Source organism: Pongo pygmaeus, chromosome 15 (genome assembly GCF_028885625.2).
Source record: "Pongo pygmaeus isolate AG05252 chromosome 15, NHGRI_mPonPyg2-v2.0_pri, whole genome shotgun sequence".
NCBI classification, from domain to species: domain Eukaryota; kingdom Metazoa; phylum Chordata; class Mammalia; order Primates; family Hominidae; genus Pongo; species Pongo pygmaeus.
The window spans coordinates 92,652,276-92,670,890 of NC_072388.2; the positions used below are offsets into that span (position 1 = coordinate 92,652,276).

The window sequence follows — 18,615 nt, forward strand, 5'->3', positions numbered from 1 at the left end:
TATTTAATGGCTGTATTAGAGGGTATGTGCTTTTTCTTTCTTTCTTTTTTCCTTTTTTTTTTTTTTTTTTTGAGACAGGGTCTCACTCTGGTAGCCCAGGCTGGAGTGCAGTGGTGTGATCATGGCTCACTGCAGCCTCGACCTCCCAGGCTCAGAGGATCCTCCCAGCTCAGCCTCCCAAGTAGCTAGGACTATAGGTGTGTGCCACCACACCGAATTATTGTATTTTTGGTAGAGACAGGGTTTCGCCATGTTGCCCGAGCATGCTCTTGGGCTCAAGCAATCTATCTGCCTCAGCCTCCCAAAGTGCTGGGATTGCAGGCATGAGCCACTGCACCTGGCATGTGCTTTTTCTTATTCCTGAATATATATTGCTAAATTGTTCTCCTGAAAGATTCTATCAAGTTTGGTTGGTATAATACTTGGTTCAGATTGAACCAAGTATTGCCGGTTGTCTAGGAATTCCCATTTCTGCAGGTGGTTACCAATACTAGGTTTCTTCATTGTCTAGTTTAACTCTGGTTAATAGTTGAATGGACGAAATTTTATTTTCAATAGGTACTGAAATAAATAATTAATTAGATTAAAACTATTTTCATTTACAAGTTTCAAAAATTTTTTGTGAGGTTGGGCTTTTCCTCCTTCTTGCGTACTAGCCATTACTTTTAATATTCTGTGGGATGCCTGTTAAATATTTTGCCTGTTAAAAATTTTAACCACTGGGATGGCTCAAATTTTTCCTTTTGACTTCTGAGTGTTCTTTGTAGTTTTCCATCAGTTATTAATATTTTTTCTATTTCAGGTTATGGACTATAACATTAACTTGGGAAAACACCTTCTCCCCTTAGTGGTTCAGGTGCTCAAATACTGCTCTTGTCCTCAACTCCGGCATTATTTCCAACAGCCGCCTCGTTGCTCCCTCTGGTCCCTAAAGCCTCACATCCGGCAGATGTGGTTGAAGGCCTTGCTTGTCATCCTTTACAAGGTGAGCTGGGTGGTCACTGCTGTTTTGGATGCAATAGTTCTCTTAGAGAGTGTATAGCATTAGGAGAACACCTGAGTCTTTAGTTGAAAATTTTGTAGAATAAAAGTTTGACCTTCAGAAGGAAGATCAGGATATGCAATTACTGTTAAGAACCAAAGAGCTATTGAAATGAAAATAGAAATGGGAGGCCCTGTCAATATATGCTCTAAAAATGTATAAAACAAAGAATGATAAATGGTAGGCTATTGATCAAGAACCTCTGTGTATACTCAGTCTTGTATTTTATCTAAGTATTAAATTATTATTTCAGAAAACAAAAGATATCTGAAATTGTATTCATCCACTAAATGTTTATGCCAGATAATTTTCTTGAAAAGAAATGTAACTATGAACTGGCATGCATTGCTGTCAGTGGTTTGGTGAAGGAGGAAATGAATATGGTCCCTTGTAAAAATAAGGCCATAGAGGAGGGCGTGGTGGCTCACTCCTGTAATCCCAGCACTTATGGGAGGCCGAGGTGGGTGGGTTGCCTGACTCCGGGAGTTCGAGCCCAGCCTGAGCAACATGGTGAAATCCCATCTCTACAAAAAATTAGCCAAGCATGGTTGCACGTGCCTGGTCCCACCTACTTGGGAGGCTGAGGTGGGAGAATCACCTGAGCCCGGTAGGTTGAGGCCGCAGTGAGCTATGATCACGCCACTGCACTCCAACCTGGGCGACAGAGTGAGACCCTGTCTCTAACTAAGCAAATAAATAAGGCCATGAGCAGAATTTGTTTCTACTTCTCTCTCTCTCTCATATATATATTTATCCCCAAGAGATATTGCAAAAAGTATCCAGCAAGATCAGGTGGAAAAGCTTACCCTTTAAAATAACCATTTATCTTTTTCTCCCTCATTTCACTGGGCAGTATCCATACCGAGACTGTGATATCAGCAAGATCCTGCTGCATCTGATTCACATAACAGTCAATACACTCAATGCGCAGTATCATAGCTGCAAGCCCCATGCCACGGCAGGACCTTTGTACAGTGACAACAGTAACATAAGCAGATACAGCGAAAAAGAAAAAGGTACATATCTAAATTCCATCCCAAACCTAGCTTCAACACATAATAGATTTCTGGACAATGTTTTCTTAGGAGATAGAAGAGTGTTCCCAGATATCATTCTGGAGTAAAAAAAAAAAAATCACTTTCTTAATTTTCCAACTTACCGTGAATGTTGCTGCTTTAACTTTGAAATTGAGCATTCAAGAGGAATAATTGATATGCTTCCAAAGCCTATATCGTAAGAAATAATATTTTGTAAAATATTTTCTGCTGTTTGAATCGGGAGCCTTTGTGAGCCTTTTCTTACGTGTTAGAAGCATCTCGTTTTTGGGCTATAAAATAAGTCTTGGTTGGCACACAGTGGAGCCATTCTTTGTAGGTCTCTAGTTTGCCCCTGGTCTTTGCGCTCATAGAGTTTCAATGGAGTCTAAGTTTGCTGAAGTGCTTTTCCCTAGACTTTTAATTCAATACAAAGTGATTCAAGGCAAGGGAAATGAAACATTTTTGTTGCATAGGTGTAAGCTATCTCCATTATCAACGCTTTTTCTATTGCTACCTTTTTCTAAAAGGAGGCAGTAGAATGCAACTTTAGCTAGAGTAAAATTGCAGCCTGTTTTCAGGTGAGACACAAAGAACCAGGGTGTATATTTTTAGTTTTTAGTGTAAGTCATGGCTGACTAGATTTTAAACTGACATCATTTAATCTAGTCTTTGGAGAAAACCAAGTGTCCAGTGACCCTTTATGAGGTTAGTAGAGTCTCTTTTAGTAGGACTGCTCTGGAGATATCTCAAAAGTATAAATTGTAGCCAGTGTTCCACTGTTTGTTATTGCTGAAAAGTTCCAAAAATCTAGTTTGGCTACAGACGGAACTCGAGAACTAGGTTCTTTAAGTTCTGTTACCATTCAGATCCCTCCTAAAGAATATCTTGTCTACCAGTTTAGGGTTTAGTCTCTGGGAAATTGGGGAGATCTGTTAAGCTGTGGATGTTTTCAGTGTCGGCTTAGAGTTTGGGCCAAACCCTGATGAACCTTTCTGGATGGGAGGCGCCATCTTGTGGTCTTTCAGTCTTGATTGTTTCAATGCATTTTGAAAATTGTTTCAAAGTTATGTAATGCAAGTCACGTAACTATTGGTTGGAAAAACTGCATTTTTCGATGGATATTTTTCCAAAAAGGAAATAGAGAAGTAAAACAGATTATTGTGTTGCATTTCCCCAGAAACATGGGAATTTGATAGGCATTCCCATCTTTGTGGAAGTTCACTGTGTTTAAAAACAAATTCATTTTGATTAACATTTATTTTTATCTAATTAAAAAGTTGAGTATGGTTATTTCATCTAAAATTTACTGCTTCAAGTTGCATTTACTTGTAGAATTTTGTGCATTAGAACAGGGTCAGTCCTTAAAACTTGATGCACATACTGCCCTTATGCTAAAAAAAACTTGAATGATCATAATCGCACCTGAGCCTCATTTGTCATATAGGTAGATGTAAATACAGGTCAAACATTATGAGTTCAGTGATATTCAACTTGAATAGTAGGTTAACTCCATTTATGATGCTATTAAATGCATTTTAGTAGCTTTTTCTGTTGCCACTTTGTACGTGGCTTTGGCCTTTCAAAAGGACGAAAGAAGAAAATTGGTTAAGTAAACTTTATGGGTTGCAACATATCAACTCTTTCCTCATTAACATATTTTGGGGTTTATCTTGGATTTAAAAATGGCCACATGGGTATAGAACGGAGGACGTAGAAACAAGTTCAACAGGCACTCGAAGTGACCGGTTTGTTTATGTAGGATTAGGGATCATAAGTGTCAAAGATTCTTTCTGGGATTCATGAGATCCATAATAGTTACACGTGGTAAACTCCTCAGAGAAGAGTCTTACTTTAATAGGAGGAAATGTTATTTTCTGTTTTCTTTTTCCTTTGTTTACTCTTTCAGTCCATAATCATTCGTGGAGCTTTTGAGATGACAAGTGGCTTTTCTAAGCTTTTTCTGTGTGTTGCGTGTCTCATTATCAAATGTAGAGTACAGTATTTTGCATTCACACCATATAAGGTGCATGTACTGTTAGGCTGTGTCTATGCCAGTTACCAAATCCCAGAAAGGCAGATTTATTTTTCTTTTTTGGAAAAGCCAAGATCCACTCATTTTGTTTAATTTCCTTTCGCCAAATCAGCCTGAAAATCCACGCAAAGCAGGCAAGTCCAAGCAGTGTCACAGGCTCCTGGAAAAAGTAGCTGACATCTATGTGTCATCTGGTGTTAAGCGCACTGGAAAAGTTTCCCGAAAAGGTGCTATTGGACTCTCAAGAAGCCTCTCTTTAAAAATGCTGCCAATTGCCGTGTGAAAAGTGATGGGCAATCTTGTAACAGCTTGCTCTGTCCAATAGATGGAGAATTTGATGCCTGGATGAAATACCAACCCATGGCTAGACTTGGGCTGGTGCAGAAACTACCCCAGACCTTGTTCCATAATGCTTTCATTGAAATGCTTGTGTAGACACAGCCTAAGAGAGAATAACCTCTTAAGTGTAATTTTGACTTTCTCTCCCCAATTAGAAGAAGATAGTGTTTTTGATGAATCTGATATTCATGATACACCTACTGGACCCTGCAATAAAGAGTCTCAAACTTTTTTTGCAAGATTGAAAAGAATAGGCGGCAGCAAAATGGTGAAATATCAGCCGGTTGAGATGAATGTTCAGAGAAGTATGAATTTTTTCTCTTAGTAATTTTATGCAGAAATGTTGTACTCTACCGTTTGTTTGGGGTGAAATCTTAATTTTATTATGTTACTACACATTTTAATACCGTTGATTTATATATATGTATGCACAAACAGTATATATATATACACATTTATATATATACGTGAATCGACAGATACATCATTAATGTCATGATCGTCTTTGAGAGCCATTGCTTGATTTGATTTGTTGCAAAATGTTTGCTTCTCTTCCACACGATTTGAATACAGTTTCCTAGATCTGCCTCAGCCAAAAAATGATCCCCTCTCCTATGCACAAATGAACAGAGCTGAGGAATTATCCCGAAGCCCGATTTTGGAAATAAGATCTTAAACTGCCATTTTGGTTTCTTTCATTCGTAAATTTTCCAGTTTTTGAAATTAGAACGAACCTTACAAAAACTTGGCCAGAAAGTTCGTTTTCCCTCCTGGTGGAGCTGGGATTGTGATGATGATTTATGCCAATTGTGTGCCCAAGGATGAGGGGAAAAATTGGTGAAATCTCCAAGTAAAATAGTACTAGCTTTTTCTGTTTTGATCAGGTGAAATAGAACTGGCTGAATATAGAGAGACGGGTGCATTACAAGACAGCCTTCTCCACTGTGTGAGAGAAGAAAGCATTCCGAAAAAAAAGCTACGCTCTTTCAAACAAAAATCTCTTGATATAGGGAATGCAGACTCGCTTTTGTTTACATTAGACGAACATCGTAGGAAGTCGTGCATAGATCGGTGTGACATAGAGAAGCCTCCGACCCAAGCTGCGTATATCGCACAAAGATCAAACGACCCTGGACGTTCTAGACAGAACTCTGCTACAAGGCCTGACAATAGTGAAATCCCCGAGAACCCAGCTATGGAAGGGTTTCCAGATGCTCGAAGGCCTGTCATACCAGAGGTTAGGTTAAACTGTATGGAGACGTTCGAGGTGAAAGTTGACTCGCCGGTAAAGCCTGCTCCTAAAGAGGATTTAGATCTGATAGATCTGTCCTCAGATTCAACCTCGGGGCCTGAAAAACACTCTATACTGTCAACCTCCGACAGCGACTCTCTTGTATTTGAGCCTCTTCCCCCTCTCAGAATAGTCGAGAGTGACGAAGAAGAGGAGACGATGAACCAAGGCAATGACGGCCCCTCCGATAAAAATGCTGCCTCTTCTCCCTCCGTCCTCAGCCATCCTTCCGTCCTCAGCCTGAGCACAACTCCGCTTGTACAAGTAAGTGTGGAGGATTGTTCCAAAGACTTTTCTTCTAAGGACTCAGGAAATACTCAGTCAGCAGGGAACACGGACTCTGCCCTCATCACTCTGGAAGACCCTATGGACGCCGAAGGATCCTCAAAGCCAGAGGAGCTGCCAGAGTTCTCCTGCGGTAGCCCACTAACGCTGAAGCAAAAACGAGACCTCCTTCAGAAGTCGTTTGCTCTCCCCGAGATGTCACTGGATGATCACCCTGACCCGGGCACCGAGGGGGAGAAGCCTGGGGAGCTGATGCCAAGTTCAGGGGCAAAAACCGTCCTCCTCAAAGTTCCCGAAGATGTGGAGAACCCCACAGAAAGTGAGAAGCCTGATACCAGTGCAGAATCTGATACAGAACAGAATCCTGAAAGGAAGGTGGAAGAGGATGGAGCTGAGGAATCCGAATTTAAGATTCAGATTGTTCCCAGGCAGAGGAAACAGAGGAAGATTGCTGTCAGTGCTATCCAGAGAGAGTACCTCGACATCTCCTTCAACATTCTAGACAAACTGGGAGAACAGAAAGATCCAGGTAAGCTCGCCTCTCTTCTTTCTCCCAGCCTTAACTTTAAGTTTGTGCATCTTGTTTGGTAGGGTGCCGGCACTGAATATGCATCAGACTCAAACTCTTATAATGTCAGGGTGTGACATTATAATGGCTTCGCAATCACTCTGAATCCTTCCTGTTTACTGGACAATGTTGGATGCAGATGTGGTTCTACTGGCTCCATAAATGTTTCTGTTTTTGTTGTTTTAAACTCTGCAGTCAATTCTTGACCACCCTTGGTAATGAGATGCATTGGTTAATTCGTATCAGGATAATCCAGGTATCATCTCAGCCTTCCTCAAACAGCAAAAGTCATTAACTTGAACTCTTTGCTTTCTTTTTTTCTCTGCTCTATACTGGTGAACTATGATCTAGTCCAAAGAAGGACCCAACGTGAAGTCTAAAATAAAGCAAAGAGTGCTCTAGAATGATTAAGAATTGACTGTATAATCATTTACAGGGCATACAGCTGATTGTAGATACTAACCAAATATCAGAAACCAAAAAATACCAGTTACAGCCTAGACCCTAACCCACGGTCATCACTTGGTGATGAAGTTATCACAGCCCATGGATTTCCTGCCTCAGGGGCCATTTCTTGTGTTTGCTTGGAGGCATTGTTTCTAAGAAAGATAACTTGAAAGAAATGGCAAGCCCATGATCCACCTCATCCTATAACACAGTCTTCTGTAATGTTACCGCAACACTGATCAGAACCCATCTTCATTTCTTAGTTCAGATCTTTTAAAAAAAGTTAATGGGGCTGGGTGTAGTGGCTCATGCCTGTAATCCCAGCACTTTGGGAGGCCAAGGTGGGCGGATCACGAGATCAAGAGATCAAGACCATCCTGGCCAACATGGTGAAACCCCATCTCTACTAAGAATACAAAAATTAGCTGGGCATGGTGGCGCACGCCTATCATCCTAGCTACTCAGGAGGCTGAGGCAGGAGAATTGCTTGAACCTGGGAGGCGGAGGTTGCAGTGAGGTGAGATCACGCCACTGCACTCCAGCCTGGTGACAGAGTGAGACTCCATTTAAAAAAATAAAATTAAATTAAAAAGTTAGTGGGACTTTAGAAAAAATGGAATTGGCTAGGGATGATTATTTTAGTAGATACATAGACTGTGGAATGTTAAAAACTGTTGAAGGTCTTAAAGACCTCTAGCCTAGCCCCTCATATTATACAGGAAGATACCGACGCTTAGATAGAGGAGGTGATGCACCAGGTCACATGGCCAGACAGAAGCAATGCCTGATTCCAGTCACATTTTCCCGCTATTCCACACAAAAGCAACTTCTAAGGGAATGCAGTTGGCTTTTTTATTTGCCCCAGGCATTTCCAGAGGTTTCTAGCTGTCCTCTAGCTCATAGGACAGAGCTGTCTACCTCAAAAACGCGCTGTAAAAATCTGTTGAATGAACATTGGCGTATTCGGAAAGGGTCACGCTCCAGCCAGGCAGGGAAAAAATGGTCCTTGTTCACAACAAGAAAGTTTAAGAAGTTAAGAAGGCTTTCAGGGAAACTGGGACACCTTTTTATTGTTTGGGGCCAGGAACATGGTTGCATATGGAAGGAGGAGGGCATTGACCTAGAAATGATAGAGGTCTATAGGGCTGGTGCATACGAAGCTGAGGTCCACAGGGTGAGTCTCTGTGATGTGTAGGTTGCAGGTAGGTTCTAGTGTGCAGGTTTGTGTGTGCAACTGTGTTGGCTTCTTTATTCACCCTTATGTTTGATTGTTCCCCAGACTACCAGGGAGGAAATTATTTGTTAACAGAACAAGGGAAAAATACATGATAGTTATAACATGTCTTTAAAATGGCATAATATTTATTTTACTGTCATCATAATTGTATGTTTTCATAGGGCTTTGCCTCACACTGACTCTGATCTGATCTCTTCTGCCCCTCCTTGCTGGGCATGGGAAGGAGTCCCTGTGCTCAGAGCATGACCCAGGCGTCCCCAGACTTTCCTGCCTCCATCATTAGGAGTGAGGGAGGCCCAGACACTTGCCCCTCCAAACCCTCCCAAACGCACAGGCTTGCTCCTGCTAACTGCCAGGAGTCCAGGACTAATCTCTGTTTATGTCAGTCCCTAGAGTACTGGGTCGTCCTTCGTATCCCTCACTCAGAGCTCCACAAGGCCTTGCATACCTTCTGTTCTGAAGCTTTCTCCTTCGTTACCCGGACTCCTGAAACCCTTCCGCTGTGTCCTAGGAAATTCATGGTCCTTCAAGAGCAAAATCCCTCACACGCATTCTCCTCTATTTCCCTTGCCTTCTGAGTCTAATGGAAGCCCAGCTCTCCCCGAGGACATTGCTTTCCCTACAGCCCATGTCACTGGACTTGGCCAGGGGCAGCATCTTCCTTGCTCCGCACTGCCCCTTTCAGACCCTTCCCTTCTTGTCTCTAGAAACCCCCTCTCTGAGCTGCATACCCTCAGACCATAGCACCCACTACTTGCATTGCTGCATCATCACGAACCTTGGTTCTTCCTCACTTGTTGACAAATTTGATTCGTGGCCCTTCTTATTCTTTCCTAAATTATTCCTGTCTTAATTCCTGTGGATTTTAATATTAGTGTAGATGACACTCCTGACACTTGGTTTCCTTGAATGCATCTTCTCCAGCGATTGTTTTTTTATCCTCCACCTTAGCTCAGCTGCTCACACCCATGGTCACATCGCAGACCTTATTATTTGCCAATAACTGCAACCTCTTCATGATCTCAGTTTCATTGCTCATTCTCTGATTACCATTTCTTCTCTCCCTGGACAATCATGTATTGATCCAAGTATTTTTTGCTGTCCCTCCCCTACTTCATGTCTTTTCTCCTTACTCAACTTAAACTCAAGGCTATCAATGTAACCCCTCCCTGCCTGCACCCTCTCGGGCCTTTCCCTTTTTAGATTTGCTTGGCTAAACACAACCCGTGTTAAATCCATCTCTCCCTCTACCAGTACCTGCACCTATCAGATGAATGTGACTGGGTGAAAACACATAATGCATTGTTCAAGAAATTAAAAGAAAATAAAGAAACATGTTTGAATTCCTTAACATGACCAGTGAAAGCATAGATCCAGGATTGGTCAGCAATAGTACATGGGCCAAATCTGTGCCACTGCCTGATTTTGCAAATGAAATTGTATGAAGTGCAACTACACATGCACAAAAAAAATTAAAAAAAAGAAAAAAACACATAATGTTGGCTGGTATCATTTTAAATTTAATGGCCATGAACCTCGACTGGGTCCTTCAGCCTGACAATCATAACGTATTTTCCTGGTCCATTCACAATTCCAGTCTCCTAAATGACTATTTCATAGCTACTTTTCTCCCCGAACTTTCAATAAGTCTGCAGTTGACATAATTAGAAGGACTTTCCACAGCTTCCTACCACCTTATCTGCCCACCTTCCAGCCTCTGCACCTACACACCTGGACTTCCTGGCTGGGGCTATATGTAGCTTAACTGTCTGTATTCCTGTCTACACCCAGCCTTTCCACATGTGGACACGATTCTATCTCTCTCGCTTACTCAAGAATATAGGCCCCTAAAATTCTCCCTTCTGTATCCTCCCTTAGTATTTTTTTTCCCTAAAGCACCCTTGATTTGAGCCTACAAACATGATCTTATTTCTCTTTCTTAAACAAACAAAAGCACTTGATCCGTGTTTTCCCAACTATTAGCCCATTTTACTTCTTTCCTTGTAGCAAAACATTTTGGAAGAGATAGAATAGAGTTGTCTCTTCCAAATTCTATTAGAGTTGTCGCTTCCAAACTCTATACTAAAACATACTAATGAATTAAAATTAAAAGAAAACAAAAACACATAATGTTGGTTGGTATCATTTTAAATTTTGGTATCATTTAATTTTTGGTATCATTTTTAATGTTTTAGTATAGAGTTTGGAAGAGACAAACATTAGTATAGAGTTTGGAAGAGACAACTCTATACTATCTCCAATTTTCTTCCATTCTTTTATTTCTAAAAGCTGTTCATAAGCCGGGCATGGTGGCACACACCTGTAGTCCCAGCTGCTTGGAGTGCTGAAGCAGGAGGATCTCTTGAGCCTGGGAGTTGGAGGCTGTAGTGTGCTATGATTGCACTTGTGAATAGCCACAGCACTCCAGTCTGGACAACATGGTGATACCCTGCCTCTTAAAAAAATCATTCCTATGAAGCTTTCATTCCTACTATTTCACCCAAAGAGCAATTGTCAAGGTCACCAGTGTCCTTCACTGCTACATCTGTCAGTAGTCAGCCGTGAGGTCTGATGCTGACATATCTGCAGTCTTTGACACCATTGGTCACCCCGTCATTCTCTTTGGTTCCTCTCTATCTCCCTAATGACAGAGGGACTTGTGGTCTCTGTCCTTGATCCTAGTCTCTTCTCTATGAACTCTCCCTCTCTCAATGGTCTCATCTGGTTTTAACCTTTACATATTGTCTGCACGCTAAGACAACCATCAGTGACCTATTGCGGAAATAATGCTGTGTAACAAACATCTCAGCAGCATACAAGTATTTATTTAGTTCGAGAGTCTATGACTCACCTGGGGATTGGCCAAGGCTGGGTGGCTAGGCTCTGCTTCTCATGCCTTCTGACCTCGACCAGGACCTTGAAGCCTGGAAATATTCCCATGGTGATGGCAGAGCCACAAAAGAACAAGCCGTGTTGCACAGGCACTTTCCAAGCCTCTGGCCGTGTTATTCTTGCAAACATTCTGTCAGCCAAAGCAAATGACATGGCTGAACCAAAGTCAAGAGGGGAAATATACTCTCCCTCTTTAGTGGTAGAACTTTAAAGTCACATGGTGAAAGGCATGGATTCAGGGAGATATGAAGAATTGGGGCCACATCTCTCAAATAGTGCATGGGACTATTTTTACTCATATGAAAATAGTATCTGTTGTTTATCTGAAATTAACATTTAACAGAGCATCTTCTATTTAATCTGGCAAACTTAATCTACCTTCAAAACACATCCAGAATGTGGCACCTTCTTCTTACCTCCACTGTTTCCACTCTGGCCTGAGCCACTGACATCTCTGACCTAGATGAACTGCTAGAGCCTCCTGACTTTAGAAAAAATGGAATTGGCTAGGGATGATTATTTTAGTAGTATTTTATTTAGTAGTAGTATTTTATACTCCTATACCTTCATGTCCTCTCAACACAACAGCCGGAGTGATCTTTTAAAATAGAAGATTACACCATCCCCCTGCTTAAAGCCTTCCAGTGACTCCCTATTTCTTTCATAGCAAAAGCTCAAGTTCTTTAAATTCCTGCAAAGCCCTATGTGGTCCTAGTCCTCATTGGCTCTCAACTGCATTCGCACTATTCTCACTACAATGCTACTTAGCCACAGTGACCCCTTGTCAGGTCTTGAACACCCCCCTTTGTATTCTTTACCTTTGGGCCTTTCCACTGATTGCTCCCTCAACCTGGAACTGCCGAATATCTGTCTGGCTCATTCTCTCCCTTTTAATTCTTTGATCCAACACCAGGTTCTCTGCGAGGCCTGCCCTGGGCTATGCCCTACTCTCCAGCCCCTACCTGGCATCTTGATGTCTGTCTTTCTCTTCTCTATTTCTCTCCTACAGAGAATTGATCTTCCAATATACAATAATTTATTCACTTTTATGCATATTAATTATTGTCTGTCTCTCCCCTCCCAAATGAAAGCTCCTGAAGGCAAAGATTTTGTCTGGTTTGTTCACTGACTGTATCACAAGTGACTAATAGAGAGCTGGCAAATGTCTGATGAAAGAATGAAAGGATAGCCTGATGTTTTCTGCCCATCACTATAAAAAGTTGAATACAAATATTTTAAGCCAAGTGGATAGCTCTATTCAGATATTTATCTTAAATTTATACAAGTAAAATCTTTCATAAAATGATGGAGGGCTGAGGAAAGATTGCCTTGCTAACAGAATCTTAGTACACTAATGCTTATTACCGACCTTCTTACAGTAAGACATTTCTTTAAAATTACAGATACACCAAGGATTTTAATAGGGATACCAAGGCCAGGCATGGTGGCTTATGCCTGTAATCCGAGCACTTTGGGAGGCCGAGGTGGGTGTATCACCTGAGGTCAGGAGTTTGAGACCAGTCTGGCCAACATGGTGAAGCCCCATCTCTACTAAAAATACAAAAATTAGCTGGGCATGGTGGTGGGTGCCTGTAATCCCAGCTACTCGGAAGGCTGAGGCAGGAGAATCACTTGAACCTAGGAGGAGGAGGTTGCACTGAGCTGAGTTCATGCCACTGCACTCCAGACTGGGCAATAGAGCAAGACTCCATCTCACACACACACATTTACACACACACACAAATAGGCATACCAAAACTCTAAAAGACTTAATAATCTTTCAGAGAATCCTTGAAAATTACCTTTAAGCTTTTTCACTAACATTATTGGTGAGATTATTAGGTGTTAGTTGTAGCCTGCATAGAATGCAGGCCAGTAAGGGTAAGAGAGATAATTATGCATGTTTTTGATTAGTAGTTTGGGGAGGATACCTAAGAGAAAAATCATAGCTGACCTTTACTATCTTAATGGCTAAAGTAATTTAACATTAGTCATTATGCTTTATTAAGAGGGTTTGGGAAACTTTACAAGAGTTATGCTTTTTTGTTATCAAGAGGTTATTAATCTGGCAACCATACCTACTCGAAAGGCCTCTGAGAATCAAAAATAGATGCTTCGAAATCAGTGCTCAGAAACCTTTGTCCCAGACCCTCACCTAGGATCTGTTCTATAGTTTAGCAAGTTTAATGATCATCTAATAATAGAATGGCATTTGTTTCCTTAAAGTGTATGTTTGTATGAATGTATGAGGTTTGCTCTCTGGCAAGAATAAACAATTTGCACCATGACGAGGATGAGACAGAAACACGATTAAGCTTAAGAACTTGAAGCCATTTAGGGTTGACATCCCTGAATTCCAGTACAGTGTAGTCATGGAAGCCCATGGTGGTAACTCCAAGCCAGCAAGATGCTCAGTAGATTCACTGCATGGTACTGCCTAAGATGGCAACAAGGTTTGGAAAGAAGCCAGTAAACTTTCCAGCAGGTTTTGAAAAATGATTTGTAGTTACCTAGAATAATGTGGGACAGAGTATTTCCCATTACTGATAGGTTACTAAGACAATATTCTATGCAGAAAATATTTCACTTTAAATTCAACATCTGTCAAATAGGAAAGCCAATGACAGTCTGTTTCTTGCTCAACAAATAAAATACAAAATCTGAATTAATCATGCATATTTATTTCGGGTTGAGTACAGTCCATGCTCCTAAATCACTTAAGGGTTAGCAAAGGTTATGGGCAAGGAAACAGACAATTAGATTTTAGTGTGGTAAGTCTGGAGAAGGTTAAAGGCAAGGTGCTCTGTAATTACATCAAAAGGGCACCTGACCCAGCATTTTTGTTTGTATATTTTTGTGGAGAGAGGTCGTAGAAGCCTCCCTAAAGGAGGAATTTTCTATATAAATTGAGATGCAAATGATAAGTAGGAAATTGTCAGACAAAGGTGGAGTACCTAGACAAGAGATAGGGATGAACTATTAAGCATATTTAGGTCTTAGATGAAAAGAAATTTAGTACAGAAAGGTTAAGGAATTTGTTTGGGGATATGCATTGTGAACAGCTGAGCTTTAGCTCTGTAATTTTGCTATCATTAATCTCCAAAAGGCAGATCCATAGGTGCAGAATGTCACATAGAATCAGCTCTCCCTGGAACATTGTAACTAGTGTGTATGTAATTCCATGAAAGTAATTATTAGGCCCAGAAAGTGTATAAAGATTTGAATGGTTGTAGTAGGCAAGAGGGAAAAGATATAGAAAAGGTTCTTGAACTTGCTTTTAATCAGTGTCCTGAGTATTAAATAATATTTCTGTTTGTAGATCCTTCTACTAAAGGACTTTCAACTTTGGAAATGCCACGAGAATCTTCATCTGCCCCTACGTTAGAAGCAGGTGTGCCGGAAACAAGTAGCCATTCCTCAATATCAAGTAAGATTTCCTCTGCTGATTATTTCATCTGTACATTTATTTTGGAATACCGTCTGCTGCCTTGTTTTCAATTTTCCCAATCTTGGTATTGTATATATATTTTAATGTTGCATCAGCTTCCTTGGTGACAGTATGTTGTATGTTCTCAGAGACCCTGAGGTGTAGGATGGCCCACTTTCATCCATATCTCTAGTGTTTGATAAATCACTATGGTTACTGACTGGCCACGTATCCTAATTTGTTAAGGAATGATCACTGAATTCCATTATTCAATAAAATAAAAATTGTATAACCTGAACATAAAACATGGAACGGGTTTTGGGGCACATGAAAAGCATTGTCTATGGCAGAATTTTACATGGAACACTTTTATTTAATTTGAGTTGCCTCCATCATTAACAAAATTTGATCTAGGTTATTGTAAAATAAATGTATGATATATCATATTCCCAAAGTCATGACTGAATTTAGCTCTTTTGGATTGGAGAGTAGAAATGGCACGACATTTTACAGGACCTGTAGGAAGCGAGTATTTTGAAACTGGCTTCTGTTACTGGGTCCTAGATTTTGTCCATGACAGCTTGAGTTCCACTGAAGTTCCATAAGGGTATCCACATGTCTCAGTGAGGTTAATTACGAGACTTTAGCATGAGACATTCTTACCAAGAATCAGAGATATGAACACAGATGCAACTTCTATAAACCTTTGTCATATGTGCTGATAAATGTTGTGTTCCATGTGGACATTGCCTGAAAAGCTATTTAATAATTTTCATTTGACCATCTTTTGATGATCCTGAAAAAACAGATAAAGATCTTAAACTACTGGACTGGTAGTTTGGAACATCATCATCTTCATTGTTCATTCATTCATGCATTCATTCATTCAGCAACTATTTACTAAGTGTCTGCTGGATGCCAGACACTGTGCTTGGCACTGGAGGTCAAAAGTGAATAAATAAAACACCACTTGTTCTCCAGGAGTTTGCAGTCATAATAGTAATTATAGCTACTATCTATTTAACATCTATCATGTGCCAGGCACTGTGCCAAGTGGCTCACACACATTGTTATCTGATCCAATTCTTACATCAATACATGCATGATAGATGTTGTTGGCCCCATTTTATAGATTAGGTAATTGAGATCCAGAGAAGCTAAATGACTTGCCTAAAGTCAAATATCTACTAAGTGATAGAGTCAGGAATTGATGCTAGGCCCTTTAGACTTACGAACCCATGTTCATTTTTAGTATACTACACTTCCTTTAAATAATTCAAATTCAGTTGTAATAAGGATTATGGAAATTCTAAGAAATAGTTTCCAAATGACAGTTATTTGCCCTTTTGGTAGCAAAGAAGAATGGCTAGTTCTGAATCTGATTATTCTTCTTTTATTACAAAAATCTGTTTGATCACATGATAAAATGCCAATTTTATGACCACATACTAAAATCATAAAAGTGTATCTTCTTCTAATTTGTATGAGTAATCTTTAATAAAAGATAATGGGCTGGGTGTGGTGGCTCACGCCTGTAATCCCAGCACTTGGGAAGCTGAGGCAGGAGGATCACTTGAGCCCAGGAATTCGAGACCGGCCTGGGTAACATAGTGAGGCCCAGTCTCTATAAAAAAATTAAAAATTAGCCAGGCGTGGTGGCGCGCACCTGTAGTCCCAGCTACTGGGGAGGCAAAGTGGGAGGATCGTTCAAGCATGGGAGATGGAGGCTGCAGTGAGCTGTGATTGTGCCACTCCACTCCAGTCTGTGCACCCTGTCTCAAAAAAAAAAAAAAAAATGAAGAAATAAAAAGATAGTGAATTAGAGTATAATTTGAAATAGGATTATTAGCTCAGTAGGACTCAAATGATAGTTAAATATACCATAAAATGAATTTACAAATTACAAATGTTTCATGATCCCAAAGTCATGATTGATCTAGACTTTGGATTTAGCTTAGCACTTCATTAGATTTCCAACTTTCTCCTCCTTGCCATTAAAAGCATGCATTCTATAGCTCTTGGTGGTGTGTTCTTGGAGGCATCATGCCTGGTACCTTATACACTGAGCTAAACATTAAGGGTTTTATTCTCAGGGAATTCTGCTGTCTTTAAAAACACCTGAGAATTGAAGAAATTATTCAATCATCAGACGTTTAAAATTTTCGTTTGATTGAGTCTTTTAGTTGCTGCTAATTTTTAAATTTGTTACATCTTCAAAAAGAATTCTGCTTTTGAATTTTACTTAAAGTTGTGCTTTTCAAGTGAGTCATAACATTGTAAGTTTTACCAATCAGCGACAAAAACCAGAGATGTTTAGTATTAGGTTGAGTAGTCATTTCCATGAGTTAGGTTAATATTGACTTTAAGACACAAGAATTCCCATCACATCCTTCCCTTTTGATCAGTTTATCAGCTGGTTATTTTGTAGCTAAACGTGTTGTGACCACCATTAATCAAACAGCATGCTAATTACATTAAAAATAATGTTATAATTGATTTCACATCACACCAAGTTGCCACCTTGGTGCCATGATTGTGAAACATGTGTATAACATTGAAGAGTTTCCAGGGGCCATGCGGTCATCCCGGTCTCTACCATCCCTTTCTAGGGCGTGTAGTTGATAGCTTCGGTTTCTGAAGTTGTTCTTATAACACAGAGAATAACCACAAGTTGTCAAATATACAAGGTATTTGGGGTCATGTAGAAAAGTTGCATCCATGATGCTCTGCCTCTCTCACTGGGCTGTTTGGTAGGGATTGGTGGGACTGCTGGGAATAGGACCAGAGGAGACTGCTTTCCAACTCAGCAATCTACTGGCAAAAGTGTTTTTCATTGTTTTCTGGTTTGGAAATGCTAATAACTTGACATTTCACTGATGGGATATGTTTCAATGCTTAACTTACAGGATAAAAATCTTACCACTTTTTAAAAACAAAGATGTGTACTAGAATATACTCATGGAATGTTGTTTGATTCACATTTTTCAAACAGTAGGCAGAGGCTCACACGGAGATTGAAAACAGCATTGACTTTGGAGTTGATATGTTTTGGTTTTAGGACCACCTCAGTTGCTGACTGGTTCCAAGTCATATAATTTCATTTGCTTCAATTTCTCTCTCTAAAAATTGGGGTTGGTATGTGTCATCCTACCCTAAAATATACACGCACACACACACATCATGTACACATGCACACATACACAAGGACCTCATGGGGCTATGAAGAAGATGGAAATAATGTATGCACAAGCTTTGTTAAAGAAAGTTAAGCCATACATTTAAATTTGTTATTTGTCTTAAATCCTTTTTGAAACATGGCAGAGTATATAATTTTAAAAGTAGATGAAGATAATCATATTTCATTCAGTTATAACTGGGATAAATATTTACAGGCAACAAATCAGTGCTAATGGGCACTGTTACCAACTTCACTGTGTGAAGAAAGGTATCCGGAACAGCAGAGTACCTTAGTTTTTCATTTGAACAGAAGCATACAATTTACCAAAAATTATGAATAGCAAATGAAGGGTCAATTAAAATTCTATATGGATGTGTGGAGCCTTTGTGTGCTGTGGAAATTTATTATTATAATCATCTCCTAATTTCCTCCATCTAGCTCAGTATAGGCAGATGAAAAGGGGATCCCTGGGAGTTCTGACAATGAGCCAGTTAATGAAGCGGCAGCTGGAGCATCAGTCTAGCGCCCCCCATAACATCAGCAACTGGGACACTGGTGGGTCAAGCTTTTTCTTCTCATTCTACCTCTCGGATTAGCAAATGCTACTTTCTCTGTGTCCACTCTGCTCCCTTGTTAAAGAACAGATTTTCTCTCATGTTCTGTGGTTCAGATAATTTTTCAAAACCACCTAAGGTAATTAGTAAGTCTATTTAAACTTCCCAAGTGTTCTAGAGTGACACGCTTTTCCATTGAGGCTGGCCCAACTCTTGTTCTCTCTAAGACCCAGATTCCAGATATTAGGTTATTGATCTGGGGAGGAGGGAATGGAACTATGGTTTC

General features: G+C 40.2%; 1 protein-coding gene across 1 annotated transcript in view; it reads left to right on the forward strand.

Annotated features, from left to right (window-relative positions):
- The window catches only part of UNC79 (unc-79 homolog, NALCN channel complex subunit), a 279,575-nt gene that overhangs the window by 185,880 nt on the left and 75,080 nt on the right, over positions 1 to 18,615 (forward strand). The window contains exons 29-34 of the mRNA XM_054447451.2: positions 803 to 985; positions 1,896 to 2,058; positions 4,606 to 4,755; positions 5,335 to 6,555; positions 14,490 to 14,597; positions 18,214 to 18,330. Coding sequence (XP_054303426.2) covers positions 803 to 985; positions 1,896 to 2,058; positions 4,606 to 4,755; positions 5,335 to 6,555; positions 14,490 to 14,597; positions 18,214 to 18,330 — 1,942 coding nt within the window. The remainder of the gene's footprint in view (positions 1 to 802; positions 986 to 1,895; positions 2,059 to 4,605; positions 4,756 to 5,334; positions 6,556 to 14,489; positions 14,598 to 18,213; positions 18,331 to 18,615) is intronic.